Source organism: Alosa alosa, chromosome 2 (genome assembly GCF_017589495.1).
Source record: "Alosa alosa isolate M-15738 ecotype Scorff River chromosome 2, AALO_Geno_1.1, whole genome shotgun sequence".
NCBI lineage: Eukaryota > Metazoa > Chordata > Actinopteri > Clupeiformes > Clupeidae > Alosa > Alosa alosa.
The window spans coordinates 37,121,125-37,135,806 of NC_063190.1; the positions used below are offsets into that span (position 1 = coordinate 37,121,125).

At 46.3% G+C, this 14,682-nt stretch overlaps 3 protein-coding genes across 4 annotated transcripts in view; 2 read left to right on the top strand and 1 right to left on the bottom strand.

Moving 5' to 3' along the window:
- Positions 1–14,682, bottom strand: part of rb1 (retinoblastoma 1) — a 66,801-nt gene that overhangs the window by 29,002 nt on the left and 23,117 nt on the right. The window contains exons 14-17 of the mRNA XM_048267818.1: positions 14,397–14,453; positions 14,274–14,305; positions 14,064–14,137; positions 13,182–13,369 (exon numbers count right to left, since the gene is read on the bottom strand). Of these exons, the coding sequence (XP_048123775.1) occupies positions 13,182–13,369; positions 14,064–14,137; positions 14,274–14,305; positions 14,397–14,453 (351 nt within the window). The remainder of the gene's footprint in view (positions 1–13,181; positions 13,370–14,063; positions 14,138–14,273; positions 14,306–14,396; positions 14,454–14,682) is intronic.
- Positions 3,654–11,675, top strand: LOC125310448 (lysophosphatidic acid receptor 6-like). Of its 2 annotated transcripts, XM_048267892.1 has the most exons (3): positions 3,654–4,191; positions 7,626–7,723; positions 10,023–11,675. In XM_048267892.1, the coding sequence occupies exons 2-3, from the start codon at positions 7,721–7,723 to the stop codon at positions 11,226–11,228; spliced, it is 1,209 nt and encodes a 402-aa protein (XP_048123849.1). In that variant the 5' UTR covers positions 3,654–4,191; positions 7,626–7,720; the 3' UTR covers positions 11,229–11,675. The 2 variants fall into 2 exon arrangements, with proteins under 2 accessions (XP_048123849.1, XP_048123839.1); XM_048267882.1 differs by lacking the exon at positions 7,626–7,723.
- LOC125310454 (lysophosphatidic acid receptor 6-like) lies at positions 4,382–6,051 on the top strand. Its single transcript, XM_048267907.1, has one exon. It carries the CDS (start codon positions 4,467–4,469, stop codon positions 5,544–5,546), a length of 1,080 nt encoding a protein of 359 aa, XP_048123864.1. The 5' UTR covers positions 4,382–4,466; the 3' UTR covers positions 5,547–6,051.

A 14,682-nucleotide genomic window follows, 5' to 3' on the forward strand; every position in this document is an offset into this window, starting at 1 on the left:
AGTTGCACAGGAGCTAGCTTAATTTTGTTTATATCTAGAATTTACATTGGGTCTCCAACTTAGGACATTGTGTAGTCTTCTGCTACTTAACATATCCCTCTAGCCCTCGGACCTGGTGAAATAGTAACCCAAGTCTGCATCTTTACAGCTGGCCACATGATGTGCTAATGCTGAGAACAGGCAGATCGCCACAACACTTAATGTCGCTTTCCCATTAACAAGTGACTGACCTATTTGGGTGCGTTTTGAGATGCCTGATGAAATTCAACGTTGTTGGACCGGCATTATTTATCCTGGTGCCACACACCTTGCATGTAGCTGTTCGCTTATTTCCACTGTGCACGAAGTTATTGTGACCTAAAGTAATGATAAAAGGCACAACTCTGCGTGGACTTGTTGCCATGGCCAATGCATTTTTGATCTGTGCGTTGCCAGCACATAGTGCATGCATTTAGATAGTAATTGCATGAAATACAGGTTCACAAGTCTCAGAGCTCGAGTCCGACAGTGAGTCACTGTGCGACTAAAGTCCTCCTTACACTGAAGGACTTTGGAAATATTTCGATTTTTTTTAAAGACTAGAGTCTCAGACTCTCTCACATCAAAAGACAAGTCATCAAGTTTTTAAGTCACTAGTCAAAGACTATGATTTTGCTAAGCCTAGGAATCTTGCAACACTGCGTGTTGATGGGTTTAGCATGTTGGGCTGCGTGTTGATGGGTTTAGCATGTTGGGCTGCGTGTTGATGGGTTTACCATGTTTGGTGGCGTGTTGATATGTCGACGGGTTTAGCATGTTGGACTGTGTGTTGATGGGTTTACCATGTTGGGCTGCGTGTTGATGGGTTTAGCATGTTGGGCTGTGTGTTGGTGTGTTGACGAGTTTCCCATGCTGGGCTGTGTGTTGATGTGTTGACTGGTTTAGCATGTTGGGCTTTGTGTTGACGGGTTTAGCATGTTGGACTGCGTGTTGATGGGTTTAGCATGTTGGACTGTGCTGTACTGGGTTCAGTAGGCACGTTGGGCTGTGCCCAGCTGCTGACAGTCGATCAGCTGTTATTGTGCCACTGCTATCAGGGTTTGCAGCTGTGTCCTTCAGCTGGGCAGAAAAGCAAAAGCACTGTTGCCTATCGATGACAAGAAGTGCTTATCACATTGCAAAAGCACAGTGCCTAGCGATGACAAGTAGCGCTTATCACATTTCAGCCAAGTTGTTGGAACCAAAGGTCAGGGCTGCGAAAACAGGAAAGAATTCCGCATTTTACTTCCTTGCTTATTGAATTACTGAAGATTCTCTAGTGAAGGGAAAATAAAATTTCCATCCGCTACTGTTGAGGAAAAATACTCCAGTTAAACGCTGCAGAGATGATGAATAAGAGACAGTGGTGGGTTTTATCCAGTAACATTTGCACTTGCGACACTTTTTCCTTTGTTTGTGTTACTGAGTGCTTTTTATTATCCTGATCGCCCTCTGTGTGTACGTGACTGAGACTGAGTGAGTGAGTGAGTGAGTGAGTGAGTGAGTGAGTGAGTGAGTGAGTGAGTGAGTGAGTGAGTGAGTGAGTGAGTGAGGGAGGGAGGGAGGGAGGGAGGCAGTGAGGCAGGCAGGCAGGCTTGCAGACACTGTGTGTGTGGTGGTGGTGGTGGTGGTGGTGGTAGAGGTTCTATGTTCCTATCTCTGCTGGGATCTCCCTGCAGACGTAATTTCCACGGTGTCAGCGTAAGGGGCAAAGTCTACCAACGAGGGGGCCATGCCGCACCTCTCCTTGTGTCTGCCACGCCTCTTCCTGTGTCTGCCACACCTCTGCTCATTTCTGTTCCAACATACTTCAGCTCCTCCAAACATGCCCCAGAGCACCTCTATCCCACATAAAACCCAGTCTTACCAACCGCCGACCAGCGCCATCAAATCAGTATAATTTACCAACCCCCGACCAGCGCCATCAAATCAGTATAATTTACCAACCCCGACCAATCAAACCCCGACCAGCGCCATCAAATCAGTATAATTTACCAACCCCGACCAGCGCCATCAAATCAGTATAATTTACCAACCCCGACCAGCGCCATCAAATCAGTATAATTTACCAACCCCGACCAGCGCCATCAAATCAGTATAATTTACCAACCCCGACCAGCGCCATCAAATCAGTATAATTTACCAACCCCGACCAGCGCCATCAAATCAGTATAATTTACCAACCCCGACCAGCGCCATCAAATCAGTATAATTTACCAACCCCGACCAGCGCCATCAAATCAGTATAATTTACCAACCCCGACCAGCGCCATCAAATCAGTATAATTTACCAACCCCGACCAGCGCCATCAAATCAGTATAATTTACCAACCCCGACCAGCGCCATCAAATCAGTATAATTTACCAACCCCGACCAGCGCCATCAAATCAGTATAATTTACCAACCCCGACCAGCGCCATCAAATCAGTATAATTTACCAACCCCGACCAGCGCCATCAAATCAGTATAATTTACCAACCCCGACCAGCGCCATCAAATCAGTATAATTTACCAACCCCGACCAGCGCCATCAAATCAGTATAATTTACCAACCCCGACCAGCGCCATCAAATCAGTATAATTTACCAACCCCGACCAGCGCCATCAAATCAGTATAATTTACCAACCCCGACCAGCGCCATCAAATCAGTATAATTTACCAACCCCGACCAGCGCCATCAAATCAGTATAATTTACCAACCCCGACCAGCGCCATCAAATCAGTATAATTTACCAACCCCGACCAGCGCCATCAAATCAGTATAATTTACCAACCCCGACCAGCGCCATCAAATCAGTATAATTTACCAACCCCGACCAGCGCCATCAAATCAGTATAATTTACCAACCCCGACCAGCGCCATCAAATCAGTATAATTTACCAACCCCGACCAGCGCCATCAAATCAGTATAATTTACCAACTTACCAACATAAAGTAGACCAACGCCGACCAGCCATCAAATCAGTATAATTTACCAACCCCCAATTCTATCAAATCAGTATAATTTACCAACCCCCGACCAGCGCCATCAAATCAGTATCATTCTAAAAAGACCTGACTCGGCCTAACAGACCCTTAATAATAATAATAATAATAATAATAATAATAATACACCTGACTCGGCCTAGCAGACCCTTACTCCTTCTGCACCTGTGGGCCTTAGGATGTCCTAATACGACCAGGAGGGGTTGAGCACTTCAACTCCTCCCCTCCCCCACCCCCCATGCCTGACGGAGTGAGCGGTTGCCTCACTTCAGACCAAGGCAGGAGTCAGAGCCTGAGCACCTTGTTTGTGAGAGCGGCCGGAGCCGTGTGGTCTCAAACAGGAACGAGACTTGAGAGAGTGAGCCGTGTGGGCTCAAACAGGAACGAGACTTGAGAGAGTGAGCCGTGTGGGCTCAAACAGGAACGAGACTTGAGAGAGTGAGCCGTGTGGGCTCAAACAGGAACGAGACTTGAGAGAGTGAGCCGTGTGGGCTCAAACAGGAACGAGACTTGAGAGAGTGAGCCGTGTGGGCTCAAACAGGAGCGAGACTTGGCGCGCCAAGCCGTGTGGGCTCAAACAGGAACGGCTCAAACAGGAATCCAGACTTGAGCGCGATAAGCCGGAGAGAGTGTGTGGGCTCAAACAGGAACGAGACTTGAGAGAGTGAGCCGTGTGGGCTCAAACAGGAACGAGACTTGAGAGAGTGAGCCGTGTGGGCTCAAACAGGAACGAGACTTGAGAGAGTGAGCCGTGTGGGCTCAAACAGGAACGAGACTTGAGCGCATAAGCCGTGTGGGCTCAAACAGGAACGAGACTTGAGAGAGTGAGCCGTGTGGGCTCAAACAGGAACGAGACTTGAGCGCATAAGCCGTGTGGGGAGAAGGCAACGGGTCAGGGGAGCGGCAAGCCGACAGAGACAGACATAGCGAAAGCACACACACTCACACACACATGGGCGTGTCCAAAAGCCACAGAGCAGTGAACATCGAGTTCGACAGACAAGAGCAAGCATTGACAGGACGAGAGACAAAAGAGACACAAGAGACAGCACTCCTTGGAAAAATAAGGATACAAAACAAGTAACAACCTCTATAGGGTAACAACTTTTGACTGCAAAAAGCTGAACATCAGAATAAGCTGGAATAAAGACCAGCTGTCCTTGACTGCCGTTTCAGAAGATGGAGGTAAGTCTAAAATGGTCATCATGCTATGTGTTGAGAAGACTTGAACTAAGACAAAATCATTTGGTCTGACACAGCAAAACTCAGAGGCCACATGAAAGGAGAAACATGACAAGTACTTTTTTTTTTACTTCTCTGTAACGCATCAAGCTTTTTTTTGCTGTTTTACTCAAAAAGCACTGCCAGGAGGGTTTTTCCTGGAAAGAAAAAAAAAATAACAAAGGCCCTGGGGCTGCTTCAGTGCTGTGGACTTATTCTCCCTTAACGCACAGCTGAAGATGCACAACACAACGGCAGCGGGCCATTTAGCTGGAGCTCAGGATAACTGCACGGTCGACGACAATTTCAAATACACGCTATACAGCACCGTTTTCAGCCTGGTGTTTATCTTTGGACTGCTGTTCAACTTGGTTGCCATGTATATTTTCACATGCACTCTCAAAATAAGAAATGAGACCACCACATACATGATCAACCTGGGAGTGTCAGACTTAATGTTCGTGCTCACTCTGCCCTTTAGGATCTTCTATTTCATCAACCAGGACTGGCCTTTTGGCGATGTACTCTGTAAGCTCTCTGTGGCCCTGTTTTACACAAACATGTATGGGAGCATACTGTTCCTCACATGCATCAGCGTGGACCGATTCTTGGCCATTGTTTACCCCCTCAGATCTAGAACACTGAGGACAAAACGGAATGCTAAGATTGCCTGCTGCTGCGTTTGGTTGGTGGTTCTGTCTGGCAGCCTCCCTACGGGTTTCATGTTGGAAACCACGTCGCAAAAAAACCAGGACGACAACTCGACGGACGCTCCAAACTACTGCTTTGAGAACTACTCAGAGAAACAGTGGCAGTCAGAGCTGTCCAAAGTGGTGGTCTTCATTGAGACAGTGGGTTTCCTCATCCCCTTCCTGATCAACATGATCTGTTCCATCAAGGTGCTTCGCACGCTGCAGGACCCCCAGACGCTGTCCCGCGGCGGTCAGCTGAACAAGAGGAAGATCCTGCGCATGATAGTCGTCCACCTGTCCACCTTTTGCTTCTGCTTCATCCCCTACAACTTCAACCTGGTCTTCTACACCCTGGTGAGGAGTGATGTCTTCAAAAGCTGTGTGGCGGAATCTGTGGCGCGGACCATCAATCCTATAACGCTCTGCATCGCCGTCACTAACTGCTGCTTCGACCCTGTCGTGTACTACTTCACCTCGGAGACCATCCAGAACTCCATCAAACGCAAGACTCAGAGCATCCGAAACGACTACCACCTCGGGGAGACCCTGCGGAGCAGTCCCCGGATGCAGAGCCTAAGGAGCATCGGACATAAAGACAGATCCATTGAATCCACCGACTCTAGATAGCAGACTGTTGATAGCACTGAGAAAGGATTTTTTAGCCTCTGTGTGATTGTAACTGCATAGTTTACTCAATGGAGTTTTTTGTGCTATGTGTCAAATAATTTTATACACAACGTCATGATTATATTCATTTTCTTTGATGATCAGTTTCACATCTCTAAAGTAAAAACAAAAAAGAATGAGTATCTCCCAGTCTGAAGAAGAAGGCAGGGTCTGAAGAAGAAGGCAGGGACTGAAGAAGAAGGCAGGGTCTGAAGAAGAAGGCAGGGTCTGAAGAAGAAGGCAGGGTCTGAAGAAGGCGGCAGGGTCTGAAGAAGAAGGCAGGGTCTGAAGAAGACCCTGTCAAGTCGAAACATTGAGTCTGAGTCTTTTTCTTTTAATTAAACTCTGGGAGCTACTCAGGTGTGCGAACATTCTCTTTAGTTTTGACCTTATAGTATTTTTGTCCTGCAAATGGCCTAAACACACATTGCAAAAAATAAAATCTAACCGTGTGTTATTAATCTTATATTAAGATCAAAAAATCTATTTGCCATTGTTTTTAGTATGAAGAGACTTACCTAGCACTCTCTAGAAAGATAATTTTGACTTAAAATTAGGAACACCGACTTATTTTAAGGAGTCTTATCAAGACAAATTTACTCAATGCACTGGCAGACAAATATGCTTGTTTTTAGGATGAGATGTCTCAAAAGAAATCAAACCCTTCTTAAATTAAGTCTAATGATTTTAAGAAAAAGCGCTAGATCTCTGTATACTGAAAACAATACCAACTAGATTTTTTGATCTTGATATAAGATTAATAAGACTTGGTTAGATTAATAAGACTTAATGGTTAGATTAATAAGATTTGTTAGATTAATACGACTTGGTGAGATTAAGAAGACTTGGTTAGATTTTATTAGATAAGCAGTTTTTACAGTGTACCAGTCTCACATACCTTCCATTTCCTCAGCAGTAGATGGCAAAATCAATCCATGCATTGATTTGAGAAAAGACCAAAAGTATTTAAACTGACTGATTTGAGAAAAGACCAAAGTATTTAAACTATGTAAGTGAAATCATCTGAAGTGAGCACCCTGAGTGAGTGTTTTTATGCAAACTGGATGTGGTTTTTCAGGCAGAAGTGGCAGTCAAAACAGCCTCATTAGAGACTGCAAGCTCAAACCATTTCCTCAAAAACACCAAAGAATATGTCTGCACCAGCAGCTGGGGTTGGGGGGGGAGGGTAGAATATGTCTGCACCAGCAGCTGAGACCGTATTTAAAATGTTTTCTAGAGTGTAGCCAACAGATGAGGTGCTTGTAACTACATACTGATGCTAGAGATTTTGTGGATTGTGCTACTAAACAAATCAACCTTTGTAGCACCAGTGCTATGAGCAACACAAGTTAATGTACAGCCCTGAAACTGAGGGTTTCAGTTCCGTTCACTACAGGCTAGAGCCACTCGCAAAGGAGGGGAACAGCCTCAGTATATTTCATATGGAAAAGGTGAGTGTTGAGCCATGATACTGACACATAATAAACGTTATATGCCATGAAGTGCTTCCTATGCATTTTTTTGTATTCTTCACAGAAAGAACAAACAGAAGACAGTAAATGGCCGTGTGGTTTGAAGGGAGTTTAGGTAGTGACATCCTGGATTTTCTTTCTTTCACAACTAAACCCACCAGTCTTAATCAACACATCTGTGTGAATTCTTCATGTTTTTTGTCAGTAAGCTATACACGTAATACACTTCACACCTCCCATACCTCCCTAGAAGATGCTGCTATTCACATCTAAATTCAGTCATTCTCAATTATACACGCGGTCATAACCCATCTGCATGCGTGTGTGTGTGTGCGTGTGCGCTTTACCAGGACTCTTTCGGAGTGTGTGCTCTGGGCAGATAGTTATTGATTCAGTGTGACCTTGTTACGTGAGGAACCACTGAGGTAGAGCCTCTATTAGTATCTGGTCCACAATAACTACAGCATTACTGCTGCTGCTGCTGCTGTGACCACTCCCAACAGCATCAACAGTGTGTCCAACACAGATGCTACTCCTGCTACTACTGATCCTCTTCATTATACACTAGGACAGCTCAGTGGAGAGACACTGAAGGCCAATCAGAAGAGTCTTCACTAGGAGTTACAAGTCTTGGCTTCACTAGGAGTTACAAGTCTTGGCTATATGGTAAGTCAGCCTCAGAGTCAGCCTCTTATTGTTTAGAAATGATGTCTAGTCTTTTCCTTGCGAGGCCTGTGTTCTGAAATAAACCCCACACCTTTCTCACAAAAGGAAAACCCCTTCTGCTCAGACAGAGAGCAGGAAGAAAGAGCAGAGGCTAATCTCAAGACATGTCAACTGATAATCAGGTGTCGCGCCTACATATGCCTCTTGCGTGTCTGCATAGACAAGCTTTAAATGTTTTTTTTTCTTCTTAAGTCATCCTTCTATTTGCCTTTAAAGGGAGTGATTAGTCCTTTTGTCCCATGTTATGTCTACAGTACAGCCTCCTTGTAGAGTTGCTAGATCAAAGAACTGAGTGTTAATATTATTTTTGCATTGGTGGTGTTTGTGCTTAGTTTCCACCAGAGGTTATGAGTCCATTTCACAGTGGCTGCTACGGCACTCTTAGATTATGTGCAACAAGAACATTTTCCCCCAAAACACACAGGTCCTTTGTTGACAGAGGTGTATCTCTATAGTAGCACTTTTAGAGAAAGAGAGACACGTAACCTGCTGACATGCTGATCATTTTGAACATGTCCAATGCCAGAAGAAAGGCTCACTGCCTGGCCTGAGGGTGTGTGGGAGATCAAGTCCAGACAGATTTCAGCATACTTCCCATCCCTCTGTAAAACATGGACTACAGCTTTGGAGAAATGAAGTATTGCTCAAGACGCATATGGATTGTTAACAACATATAAAGGTCTGAGGGTAATACGGGCTCCCTTATACATCACGGTCATCCGTTATAAATGTCTGAGGGTAATACGGGCTCCCTTATAGATCACAATGCCAATGGAGATCTCCATAGCAACATCAAACATGCACACAGCTGGCCGTGCTTTATTCTATCTCTACCGTAGGACTACACATGCACACAGCTGGGCACGCTTTATTCTATCTCTAGGACTACTAGGGTTGGGTATCGTTTGGGTTTTATCCGATACCAGTGCTAAATCGATACTTTTAAAACGGTGCTGGTGCCAACCGGTACTTTGTTTTTACAATAAAATGGACTAAGGTCTGAATTTCTTTTTTGTTGATTGACAAGACAAATTTGAACACGAAAATGAACTGTTATATTCAATTTGCTATCAATATCTCATTGCTTCTTCACATAATAAATCTAAATGTTAAAACAGCTCGCCATGGATGCACACAAATTAGCTCTCAAGCTACTTTCAAGTTTATACAGTGTATGCGGCTTGCCGCTTGCCATGGAACTGCCAGGTCATGGACAACGGCATTTGCACCTAATCTAACGTCGAGAGACTCTGCTTCAAGAAATTTGATGTCTTTCCCCATAACATGCAATAGTTTCAAACATGTTCCATATGCCAGGGTTTTGATTCCCAGCGCTAGTAGGCATTTTAACAGCAACAACTCGAAACACGCCGTGAAACAGTTCACATTACAACTTTGCTGATAACATTTCAAATAGATGCCAGTTAGCGCATTAGGTCACGGGCCATGGGCTGGACCTAACGTGCTATACGAGGCAACTGCATAGGCTTTCTGTCCATGATCTATAATCTTCAAACTATGACCCTCCTCGACGAGTAGATTTAACAGCCAGAATTTCTACAATTGTCCGGGGAAGACACCCCCGAACCCCCATAATATGATCAGCACCACCTTTCACAAAATACTATCAACGTCCCTTCTACCGGTCGGTCAGAAATATGACAACTGTTGTCCGGTCCGTGTAATGAAAAAGGTTAGGAACCCCTGGTGTAAAGTCTACTGTTGATGTGTCACACTGCTAGATTTTGACAAGAGCTTGTTATATTGCTAAGTAAGTAAGCTACTTGGCATGGGCTCACACAAGCTGTCAAACACTGTCCACTAGCCTACGTGGTGCTCCCCTCTGCTTTAAGCTTATATATTTAGTTTTTGTTATGTTATGTTTAAGTGGGATCGAAATGAGGCACCAAAATCCATGTTGTTATTCAATATAGTTACTACCGTTTGAGTCTGCACCACATTAGAACTGTGTCTCAGGGCCCAACCCTAAGGGCTACACGTGCACACAGCTGGGCCTGCCATATTCTCTCTCTACCGTAAAACTACACAAATATTTTAAGTCAACACGGGGAAGCCCATAAAAGGAGTTCATTATTTTTTTATGTGCTGTTTTCTGAGAGCGGCTTGTGGATTTAGTGATCCTGCCTATATGAGGTAGCGCACACACACACACACACACACACCTTCCCTCTTTAACCATCATAGCAGTTTCATCTTCACCCGTTCCTCATTTACGCAGGTCCCCACATATGGGCCGGATCTCGACAGAGCTTTGGAGGTGAACGAGGAACGTGACGACAAACCGGACCCTGACGAGCGGCGCGTTATGGGCTTGAATGACACGGAGGCTCTGGTCCAGCCCAACTGCACGCTGGACACCAGATTCCGCTTCACCTACTACCAGGTATCCTACAGCGTGATCTTCGTGCTGGGCCTGGCGAGCAACGTCCTGGCGTTCCGACGCCTGTGGGTCTCCCCGCGCGCACTCACCAGCACGGCCGTCTACATGACCAACCTGGCCGTGGCTGACCTCTTCTTTGTGGTGTCGCTGCCTCTCCGCATCTATTACTACCATAAGCAGGCCACTCACTCCTCCTCTTCATCATCTTCGTCCTCCTCCTCGGAGACGGGCTTGGCCGCTACCTGGTCACCCGGGGCAACATTCTGCCAGCTGACCTTCACGCTAAAGTACATCAGCCTGTACGGCGGCATCTTCTTCCTGGTGTGCATCGGCGTGGACCGCTACTTTGCGGTGGTGCACCCGCTGACGCAGCATCTGCGGCGAGTGGGCACGGCACGGCTGATCAGCGCTGGCATCTGGTGCCTGGTGTTGGCGCTCAGTCTGGCGCTGCCGCTGCTCCGCGCCGCCGCTGCCCCGCACCTGCAGCCGTGCCTGCTGGACCCGTCCCTGCGGCAGAACCGGGCCTTCATCCTGGCCGCGCTGGTGCTGGTCCAGGCAGCTTTCCAGCTGCCCGCGCTCCTACTGCTCTTCAGCTACTGCAGCGTGCTGCGCGTGCTCCGACGCCAACCGCGCCGACGCCAACGCCCCTCCACCCGCCAGCGCTACCAGCAGGGCAACGCCAGCACCAGCCAGCAGCCCCACCACCACCACCGGCGCACGCTGAAGGTCGTCTACTGGGTGCTGGGTGTGTTTCTGCTGTGCTTTACGCCGTACCACCTCAACCTGCTGGGCTACACGCTGACGCACGTGGGGCTGCTGCGCTGCTGCCTGCTCGCCAAGGCCACCAAGGCGCTGCACCCCGTGGTGCTGTCCCTGGCCAGCGCCAACTGCTGCTTCAACCCGCTCATCTACTACGCGTCCAGCCGCCTGCCGCACAAGGACGCGGCCGGCAGCGCCAGCCACGGGGGCATGACGCCTGCATCCACCAATGAGGGCGAGCATCTGCCTCAACCAATGAGGTCATCGGCTAGTCTCCACCAATGAGGGCGAGCATCTGCCTCAACCAACGAGGTCATCTGCTATTCTCAACCAATGAGTTGGTCTGCTAGTTTTCACTAAGAATGGTTCTTACGGTATGCAAGATGATCTATGTAACTGGCATGAGCTAATTTAGCCTTGTGGTGTAAAGTCTAATTGTCAGAAGATAATTTATACATGTACTGCTGGAAAAGTTATCAGTAAAGATAACCTAAGGACACTACATTTTTACACTCCATAAACTAATATTAATTTACATACCATAAACTATGGGTTCACAGCACCCGTCTGCCACAAGGACCGGACAGTCAATTAATTCTGTTTCAACTGTTTCAAATAACTCGGGTATGGCCTATAAGCATCATTTATTAAGTCTTATTTTGTCTTTGATTTGTGTGAATCTGATACCGTCAAAAATTTGTTGTATGTGAAATGAAATCAAGAGTGTGGTCATCCTTTGCGTCCCTGTCTCTATATCCGTAGAGTTTAGCTAATGGAGCCGCTCTGCATGCTGCTGGTCCTTTATATCCGTAGAGCAAAGATCCTTGATTACTAGCAAGATATAGAGCAACGTAATTCGTTACTATGGGAGCAAAACGGGACAGTTCCGGTCTGCATACGTGGGAGTGTCACCTTACGTCACTAAATAAACTTTCTCTCTTAATAAGCAATAATAACAGATAAAGTATTATTGTCTATAATCATGTATGATACCAATGAATCATTCTTTAGGACATGAAATTAATAATTTAATTAGTTATGTGAACCGAGCTAGCTAGCTAGCTAGCTAATGCTAGCTTAAAATGCTAGCTTCTATACAAGTGGATGGGAGTAGCTATGGCAATACAGCTATGCGCCAACAAGTGACTAGTAGTTCGCTTAAACTTAATATACTGTTGCAAATTCACTGGAGTATAAACTATCCACTTTAACTAATGTCAGTAATGTTATTCAGCTAGTTGTCATTTCAAAGAAATTACACTTCTCCATTTAAAATGTTACCCTTAGCCAAGAGGCTAGCTAGCATGCTAACAACCGGACAGTAACTGGCAGCAGCATGGTCTGATATGAAGTTATTTTATTACAAATCCGAACGCTAAAAAAATTACACTTTTAGGCTTGAAATGATCCCAAACACTTACAGATTATGACAACATTTTCCAAAAAACCCTCAACAAATCCAGAAAGACATAATGACCAATTTACTGGTAAAATTCCACAAGTCTAAATTGACATTAGTGCAGCGAGGGTTTACTCTGGTCTGCATAAAGGGGGATTTCCCCCCCTCCCCCTTGCAATAATCGAACGTGGAAATTGTTGAACGTTTGCGCCTCTCGCTTTAACCCTCTCTGCGTAGAGTTTAGGTAATGGAAGCTCTGCATGCTGCTGGTCCTTTATATCCATAGTGTTTAGGTAATGGAGCCGCTCTGTATGCTGCTGGTCCCTTTGGCCTGTACTCACCATATGATCATTGTTGAGATTTCTCAATAACCAATGACGCCACTGCTTTGGCTAGGTAAAGGTAAAGGTGACCGGCATTCAGAAGACGTTTTGTATCCGAAACAACTCAGACTCGCAACAGACAGCAGCATTGATAGCGGCTCCCAGACTCCAGCAAATTAGATGCAATTACTCGGAATCTGGAAGTGCACAAGCGAGAGCTCATGCATGAGAGTGTGTGTTACTAACCCGGCCATGCGTGCATGAGATAGTGTGTTTGCAACTAACCACGTCACGCGCGCAAGAAATAGTGTGTTTGTAACTAACCATGCCACGCGCACATGAGAGTGTGTTTGTAACTAACCATGCTTTCGAAAGAGTGTGTGTAACTAACCATGACACGCATGTGTGAGTGAGTGAGTGAGAGTGTGTGTGATGGTAGTGGTAGATTTGGATGTCTGCATGCTCAGTACAGTATAGCAGAGCAGTGTTTCTCCTCCCGTCGCCTCGGTAACTCACCGTTTTCCAGGCGATGCTCTCAATGATCATGTGTTCGCAGCGCTCCAGGTGTTTGACCATGTCGCGGTGGAGGCTGGGCTCGGCCTTGATGAAGCTCTCGATCACTTTGTAGAAGTGGAAGCTGTGGAGCTGGAGCACACTCAGCAGCCAGGGGAAGCTCAGGTCCGTCTCTGTGGCCAGACCGCTGCCTGCCACAGCAAAACACACACACAAACAAACAAACACAGTTTACTTGGCCAGACCGCTGCCTGCCACAGCAACACACACACACACACACAAACACCGTTTACTTGGACAGACCGCTACTTGCCACAGCAACACACACACAAACAAACACAGTTTACTTGGACAGACCGCTGCCTGCCACAGCAACACACACACAAACAAACACAGTTTACTTGGACAGACCGCTGCCTGCCACAGCAATACACACACAAACAAACACAGTTTACTTGGACAGACCGCTGCCTGCCACAGCAATACACACACAAACAAACACAGTTTACTTGGACAGACCGCTGCCTGCCACAGCAACACACACACACACACACACACACACACACAAACACAGTTTACTTGGACACACCGCTACCTGCCACAGCAAAACACAGTTTACTTGGACAGACCACTACCTGCCACAGCAAAACATACACAAACAAACACAGTTTACTTGAAAATGGCAAAAAAAGGAATGAATCAAAATAATGGTCAAATAATAATACTAATGAGGAGCTTTTAGCACACGCATTCATAACGGTCACATTAACTTGGTAAATCACATGATGTTAACTTGAGAAACCAGGTTTTTATACTTTTAAGTTGTGACATGACCCACATGAGATCATACATGCAAGCTCAAACCCTAAACTCAAAGTCACTCACCGTATGTTGCCATGACGACCTCCAGGGAACACGCCAGAAGGGACGTATGGAATGTGGAGTCGTTGAGAAGTTTACTGGCGGGGAATAAAACACAGGTGAGGGGGAGTCATGTGCCTCTGCGGCTCTGATTTGCTTTAATAAACAAGCTCCTCCGATCATATATGGCGTGTGTGTGTGTGTGTGTGTGTGTGTCTCTCTCTCGCAGCTCACCTGAAGTTGTGTACCGACAGCCTCTTCTCCTCCTGTGGTTCAGGGAAAAGAACAACTTGTTAGGAATCGCAGCAGGAAACCCAGAAACTGAACCTGGACATTATGACTATTATGCTGATTTACCGATTTCAGCATGGACTCCATCACTCTGTAGTACAGCCGCACACCAAGAGCGAACCTCTAGAAATGCAGGAGACCGGTGTGAGACACAGCACTGCCATTCCAACATCCACTCAATAGCAAACCAACTGCCCCCAACCTACTGTTATTAACACACTGCCCCCAACCTACTGTTATTAACACACTGCCCCCAACCTACTGTTATTAACACACTGCACACATTCCTACTGTTATTAACACACTGCCCCCAACCTACTGTTATTAACACACTGCCCCCAACCTACTGTTA

Excerpts from the sequence above, each read along its gene's own strand:
- LOC125310454 (XM_048267907.1), top strand. The coding sequence starts at position 4,467 with ATGCACAACACAACGGCAGCGGGCCATTTAGCTGGAGCTCAGGATAAC.